Source organism: Populus nigra, chromosome 7 (genome assembly GCF_951802175.1).
Source record: "Populus nigra chromosome 7, ddPopNigr1.1, whole genome shotgun sequence".
NCBI classification, from domain to species: domain Eukaryota; kingdom Viridiplantae; phylum Streptophyta; class Magnoliopsida; order Malpighiales; family Salicaceae; genus Populus; species Populus nigra.
In genome coordinates, this window is record NC_084858.1 from 21,126,394 (window position 1) to 21,134,360 (window position 7,967).

Consider the following 7,967-nt stretch of genomic DNA (forward strand, 5'->3'; position numbering starts at 1 on the left):
CCTTCAGTTGTATATATCTCCATAGATAGATTGTCCATTGAATCATATATATATATATATAAGCAAATCATCATTGACTTCCTATTAGTGGAAAAGTACTTTCCCTTCTAGTTCTTTCCCCCCACCATTTTTCTTCGATGAAAATCTAGTCGAATTCTACTCGACTGCTCTTCAATTAACAATAAGCTATCAAAAACCCCAATATACACATTTAAAAAAAAAGAAGAAATTCTTGAAAATATATAGGAAATGCATGTAATGCACCATGTTTCCAAAATGAAATATGAACTAATAAACAAGTTTTATCTGAAAGATTATTTTAGAACTAAAGGAAAAAAAAATAAAAAAATTGAAAATCCAATTTTTTTTTTTTTTTTGCCTGAATGCAAACATATCCTTAAACTCTTAATAACCCTCACCCCTTTACCACTACACTAATCACTCTAATTAATCATCCCCCAACTACTAAATGCAATCAAAGATTTTTCTATTCAAAGCACATTGAAGAGAATGTCAAACATCACCTTTACTAAAAAAAAAAAAAAAGCTGACAAAAATAGTAGATATATCAACTTGATTTAATTTTATGATTATGTTTCCTTCAATGAAACAGCTGCCACAAACGTGGCTCCAATTATCAGCAAATACTTCGCATGTCATCAAAACACCTAAACCCTTTGTGAGATTTGCCAGAAAAGCATAGGAACTTCGGCAATACTATTAGATTACAGGATGATATCATTACAGTAGTTGCAGATATAATAAAAAATATAATGGGTTTTTATTTTTATTTTTCCTATTAAGAACATACAATGAATTACTTATAGCTTCAACAGAAAGCACACATGGTGCCATATCAGATTTAACATTACAAAAATGGATGACAGTGAGGGATTATCCATGTGGGGGGCACGAAAGACCAGCCGAAACTCTTCCTGTTATGTATTTACCTAATCAAATTTATTTATATCCTTGTTTTTTAATCTTTTTTTTTTGGATAATGAAAAGATCTTGGAAATTAAATATTGGACTTTATATGGATAAGAACTTAAGAGTTGAGGATTTTACAATCTAATCCTCTCCCGTCTCAGAGAATTAAAATGATTATATATAGAAGAGTAATAATTAACAGCTTAAAAAAATAAAATAAAAACTCAAATTAATAGTTAGGTGAGAGTTTTTAGAAATTAAAGCAAATTATATAAAAGTAGATCGAGACAAGCAATTGCAAGCGAGTTGTTTTTGTTATTAAAATATATTGGCCTTCGCTCATCATCAATAAGTTTGAAGGGTTAGGTATGGCAGCAGATATTTCACCTGTTGCCATCTTTATGATCGATATACAAATAAAATAAGCTGGGCAATTAATTAAGGACCTGTCTCATATCAAAAGAGAAAGAAAGAAAGAAAGAGAACATATGTAGGTTAGCTGGCTGCTTTCAGGGCCCGAGTTGGTGAGAAATGACTAGAATTAATTGATGAAATTCTTATACCGGTAAATAGATTTAATTTCAAGTATTTAATAATGGATATTGTGTTACATTAAAATTAATTTCTTTTTGTTGTTTATTATAGGAATCCTCTCAATTTTAATTACAACTAAGTTTTTTTTTTAAATAATTTTTTTAAATATCAGATCATGGCAAACTGGTAAACAAAATAAAGAAAAATATAAAAAGAGAATAATAAAAAAAAAAGAGTACTGCTTAATTTGTCCATTTCATAATACTTTTTGCACCCCTTGTCCTCAAGTACCATAATGCTAGACAATTATTATCATGTCCATATCACTATAATTAATTAAAGTGAATACCCCTTGTTTCTATATGAAATTGATATATTTTAAAAGCAATATATTAACTCTAAAATTTAAATTAAAAAATCTCAAAATTCAATTCATAAAGAGAGAGAGAGAGAGAGAGAGAGAGAGAGAGAGAGAGAGAACAAGTCACAAGACGTCAAGACCTACCCTTTAAAGTTTAGTGTAATTTTTCTCCAAGAGTAGGCCAATCCTTTAGATCATGACAGCTCAGTTTTACAAGATACAATCAAGTCCAAGGTGCCAGCTTACAAGGCATAGTTACTCTTTTTACAAGTCAAACATAATTTTTAATTGCGCTCTCCTCTCTCTTCTGAAATTTGCCCGCATTTTGAGAGAGCTCCAGCATTTTTTTAGAAAAGGGTCCTTAATAAGACAGATAAAAGCGTCTGAGGCCCGCGCTTTACCCTCACAATTTTCTTTGTCGGAAAACATCTCCCATCAACCAAAACCAACGAAGCCACCACCCAATTTTTATCACCCTCTCTTCTTTCTGGCTTTCTTCTTCCAAACCCTTCTTTGCCTGCCTTGTTTCTTCTTCTATATTTATGGCTCTCCACCTTCTTTAATCTCTCTCTCTTTCTCTAGCTAGCTATTATACTATATATCGAGTCTTTGACGTCCACACAATATTTTCTCTAGCTATTTCTTTTGGCTTTAATGACGTCTCTTTGATGTCCACCAAGCTCTCCCATGATAAAGTTTACATTTAGAATTCTTGTGTGCACCTTTTCTATTCATCAAGAATAGGAATAGAATATATTTATATATGGAGCAATATTGGTTGGATAAAAGAGAGGAGAGGTTGTTTCTCTCTTGAATTAATCTTTGTACCGTCATATTCCTGGCCATTAATCCTTTGAGGTATAGTTGCTGTACTGTTTTTCCCCCCCCTCTGATTTCAGATTAATGCAGTGTGTTTTTCCTTCAAAGATTCCAACTTCTTTCACGAGGAAATAGTTTGTAAATCACATGCATTTATGATCTTCTCTGACAAGCTCCTAAGCTTTTTTATCTGTTTTTTTTTTTTACCTTGCTTTTCTTGACTTGTTGTGCTGTAAGATTCTGGTGTGGATTGCATAATCTCACATGTCTAAGTACATCTTTGTTTTCTATCAGGCAAAAGAACCATCTCTCCACGTTCGTTTGGTACATCTTCCTTCAGTTTCGAAATAAATATATTCATCAAGGGCTATTGCATTTGGCTAGCTTCTAAAGATTTTCTCCATGGCAACCAAAATCAAAGGGATCTACAAGGGTTTCAAGTACATCTCCCAAATCTTTGGTAAGCCTTCACATCTTTCTTTTCTTCACAACGTATAAACCAAACTTTGAAATTAATAAAACTAAAACCAAGCAACTAAATCTGTTTCTCTATAGACTCACTGCTTTGCCAAATAATCTCCTACAGGATTTCTTTCTCTAAAAAATATGTATAAAGTTCCCACAAGAAAGGATACTACAATCATTTGAAATTCGTAATGTAATTATTGATTGTTTGGTGTACGTACTTTCTTGCAGTGGTAAAAGAACGAGAGATGGAAATTGGGTATCCTACAGATGTCAAGCATGTGGCCCATATAGGGTGGGATGGTCATTCTGGCAGTGCACCCAGTTGGGTATGTTGTCTGCAATTCTTGGCCTTCCATCATCTCATGAATCCTATGAACTTCATCTATCAATAATACAAAAATAAAAAGATCATATTAATTAGTAATTGCACCAAAATGCGTGTAGTGATGGCTCATCATGCGATTTTTATAATGATATGTTAATGGTGGGACAATATTGCAGATGAATGAATTCAAGACACCTCCTGATTTCTCAACAACCACAGTTGCTAATCCAAGAGATTCCAGCTCTGTTATTCTCTCCCCATGGTCCTCTCAAGGTTGTTTTCCAAAATCTTTTCATCAAATTATTTTTCCTTTTTGGCGACTTGGTTTTTCTTTTTTGCCATTGCTGTGTAGCCATATACTGTTTGGTGGGAGAGAAGCACTGGACTAAATAAATTTCCATCAAACTCCTTATGAATTCTTGTGTGGTGGTAAACTAGCTATCATTCGGCTACCACATACAGAATAAAGAACTGTTGAGCACTGTAATTATGCCAAAACCTAGACGAATTAGGTTGCTTTTTATGCGAACCATAATAAGAAACATTTCTTTAGTTTTTCAAGATTCACAGCAACGAATAAGACACACCCATATATGTGGCAAAGATTGCTCCCATTTGGATGCCATTTGAGTAAATGCCAAAGCTTGAATTTATCACTTCAAAATTATGTTCCCTTAAACAATAATTAATAGATACCATGTGGGGGTCTATGGCATAAGCTGACAAGTAAAAGTAGGGCCTTTTCACGTGTGAAGTTAAATGCAACACATAGGAATGCCTCCCTCAATTTATCAAAGCTAATCTTCAAGGTACACTGAAAGTTGAGATTATTGCCCTCCAAGTGGCAGGAGTTTGGTTTTTGTGTCACGAGCCAAATTATGGAACTGATTGCCTTAGTAAAGGACAGTTCTGGGTGGACCATGCATAGATTTTGTTACTCGAGCCATTCATATAATGGTGTCATAATAATATCTGTAGGGTATCTTGGGAGAATATTATTGAGAATTTTTGGGCAGTAGTGTTTAGAGGGAGGCCTTGATCCATTGTTTATGGTTTTGAAAGCTGAAATTCTGTTGGATTGGCTGAATTTGTTGGGAATACTTTTCAAAATCCATATGAGGTGGTAATACATAATTGGAACCATATCATCCAACTTCGAAATCTTCCAGAGATGATGATAGTTACTATGAGTTATTTGGGACCGGCTGGAGGCCAGCTCAAAGAACTTGTGACACATGATTCAAGTTTTCAAGGCTACTCTTAGATCCTTAGGCTCCTTTTGAGTTTGTTTTTCAAGCCAATTCTGAAACGTTTTTCCTCTTCGATTGGGAAATACCTCCTAGATGCATGTTCTTTATTTTCTTTTAGGATTTTCCATAATTATCTCCAGATGACATGATCCTATTTTTTGTGATATTTTTGTAACAGATTTTGATCATTCTTTGGGACATCAAAGTATGCCAAATGTGTTCAATGACATTCCACCTTCAGATCTTCCAAATGTTCCCAAGAAACCAAAAATTAGGAAGAAGAAGACAAGTTCTTCCTCTCCCAAATCTTCATCTTCGACATCAAGATCTTCCAGGAAAACGAAGCAGAAGGCTATGCAGTATGAACTTGAGTCAACACCAAAGGTACAAGTACAGTAATAGTATGAACGTGGTGCAAAGAGCAGAAAAAGATATTAAAGTGCATATCAGAAATTGCGAGTCCCCTTTCCAATATCCAGGATTCTACAGTACTGGCAACGAGATTCGAGTCCCCTTTTCAATATCCAGGATGTTACACTAGAAAAAAAATTCAAGGTGAACGTGGAAGTTTGATCAAAACTTTTGTAAAATATTAAAACTGCATTTCATTTATGAATCGAAGAAGAGAAACTAGGAAAGGTGAGAAACGTGAAGGTATAAAGAAAAAAATCACGGTTCAAAGACGACCGATGTTAGTGTAGGTAGCTGAAATATTTTGGTTTTACAATGACTAAATGAGCATATAGAAATGTGGGTTGCTATGTTTTTCTTTTGGAAAGTTCTGCTAATTCAATTTATTTGATTGATCAGAGTTTCTTAGCAATGACCTAAGAGAAATTGCAGTAAGTTTTACCTCTCGATCAGCATGCTAAATCTGATATACAGCCTTTGTATCTACTTGATTACTAAACTAATCCTGTATCGGTTAATTATGAGACTACTGCTACAGAATGTCGAAAATGATCGATGAATTAGGCCATTCAAATATCTCTCACAGATCTTATTGTAGGAAAGTTGTCTATGATTTTGCTTTTAGTGCAGTCTTTATATCCAGATTGCAAAAGTACAAGCATTATGCACCGTTCAAGTTCTATCTAGCTATCTTGTGACCCATCATACTCCTTGAAGATTTTTTTTTTCCCAGATATTTTCACATCCCTCCACTTGCAACACATCGTTAAATACCCATCATCTAAAATCTCTTCTCTCAAGCCCTCTTCTGTAGCTTTCTCCAATTTCTTTTACACAGTCAAAAACCCTTTAGCAAAACCTTATCAAAAACTCCTTCAATTACAGCCATGGCCTCTACCCTTACCTCCTCTCTATCTATAAACCTCAAATCCTCTTTCTTGGATCACAAATCATCCTTCCATGGCACACCTATCACAACTACTGGACGTTTCACTCCAATCAAATCCACCTCTCCTGCCATTACCATGTCCTTGACACAACCTTCATATGATCTTCAGTCCTTTAAGTTCCAGCCCATCAAAGAATCCATCGTCTCTCGGGAAATGACTCGTCGTTACATGACAGACATGGTTACTTACGCAGACACTGATGTTGTCGTTGTTGGTGCTGGCTCTGCTGGTCTTTCTTGTGCTTATGAGCTAAGCAAGAACCCCTCAGTTCGTGTTGCTATAATTGAGCAATCGGTTAGCCCTGGAGGTGGTGCATGGCTTGGTGGCCAGCTATTTTCAGCTATGATTGTGCGTAAACCAGCTCATAGATTTCTTGATGAGCTTGAAATTGAATATGACGAGGCAGATAACTATGTGGTTATCAAGCATGCAGCTTTGTTCACTTCAACAATCATGAGCAAACTCTTGGCTAGGCCTAATGTGAAGCTGTTTAATGCTGTGGCAGCAGAGGATTTAATAGTGAAAGGAGGCAGAGTTTCTGGTGTGGTTACTAACTGGGCTTTAGTGTCTATGAACCATAACACTCAATCTTGCATGGACCCTAATGTCATGGAGGCTAAGATTGTGGTTAGTTCTTGTGGACACGATGGGCCTTTTGGTGCTACTGGAGTGAAGAGATTGAAGAGTATTGGCCTGATTGATAGTGTTCCAGGAATGAAAGCACTTGACATGAACGCGGCCGAAGATGCAATTGTTAGGCTTACAAGAGAGATTGTGCCTGGCATGATTGTTACAGGCATGGAAGTTGCAGAAATTGATGGAGCACCGAGAATGGTAAATTTTCGATTACCATAATTATTATTTTTTGTATCAAGTTCATACTGTGTCATTAAACTAATGATGATCATTAACTTAATTTTTGCAGGGTCCAACATTTGGGGCAATGATGATCTCAGGGCAGAAGGCTGCACACTTGGCTTTGAAGGCTTTGGGGCAACCAAATGCCCTAGATGGAACATTCAGTCTACAGCCAGAGCTTGTGCTTGCTGCTGCTGAGGCTGGAGAGATAGTTGATGCATGAAAATAGTAGGGCTTTTTGATTAGGAACTTGTATTTATCTATTTCGAACCTTCGCATAAACTCGATCTCCACATGATGTACTACTTGTCCCGAACTTGAGATATCGTTTCATTTTTTTTTTACAGACTTGTGTGAGCCGTGGGGTTATTTTCAAAACCTAATTTTATTTAATTTTGCGGCAATGAAAAAAAATATTTTTTAAAATTCCAATAATTTGCATTCTAGAATAAAAAAGTATTTCTTCAATTAAAATTTATTTTTATTATTTCTGAATTTATTTTTTATTTGATAAAGTCATGTCTCTATTATTAACAACATGGTTTTTTTGAATAAAAAATTTAAAAAGTCAAAATAAATATTTGTAAAAATTTCAATGATTTAAATTCAAGACAAAAAAAAATATTTGTTTAATTTAGCCAAAAATCGCTTTTTGTATTGATTTTTTTTTTAATTTTGATGAGAGCATGTCTTTTTATATAAAAAAACATGATTTTTTATCATATAAAAGCGTATCATTTTGCAAAGCAATTCTCAATAAAAAAACATAAAAAATAATGCCTCGGTTATTTTTATATGACTATATAAAAAATAATCATTAATCGGAGTAAAAATATAAAACATATACTTTATTCTTATTGAGTATTCATGTGCAATTTATTTTGGAAAACTATGCATATTAGTTTCATACATAATTATTTTAAAAAATTATAAATATTATAGTAAAAGCTTAAATTTTATTTTAAAAAAAATGCCATAATTAAATTATTTTTAAATATTATTTTAATTATTTATTTAAATAGGTTTTTATTTGAATATATTAAAAAAAAACAAAAGTAAAA

At 33.9% G+C, this 7,967-nt stretch overlaps 2 protein-coding genes across 2 annotated transcripts; both read left to right on the forward strand.

Moving 5' to 3' along the window:
• The first annotated feature begins 2,117 nt into the window (after positions 1-2,117).
• Positions 2,118-5,448, forward strand: LOC133698967 (CRIB domain-containing protein RIC10-like). Its single transcript, XM_062122078.1, has 5 exons — positions 2,118-2,683; positions 2,939-3,104; positions 3,341-3,438; positions 3,614-3,710; positions 4,866-5,448. Exons 2-5 carry the CDS (start codon positions 3,047-3,049, stop codon positions 5,084-5,086), a joined length of 474 nt encoding a protein of 157 aa, XP_061978062.1. The 5' UTR covers positions 2,118-2,683; positions 2,939-3,046; the 3' UTR covers positions 5,087-5,448.
• Positions 5,449-5,861: 413 nt separating this feature from the next.
• LOC133698966 (thiamine thiazole synthase 2, chloroplastic-like) lies at positions 5,862-7,250 on the forward strand. Its single transcript, XM_062122077.1, has 2 exons — positions 5,862-6,882; positions 6,974-7,250. The coding sequence occupies exons 1-2, from the start codon at positions 5,986-5,988 to the stop codon at positions 7,127-7,129; spliced, it is 1,053 nt and encodes a 350-aa protein (XP_061978061.1). The 5' UTR covers positions 5,862-5,985; the 3' UTR covers positions 7,130-7,250.
• The last annotated feature ends 717 nt before the right edge of the window (positions 7,251-7,967 follow it).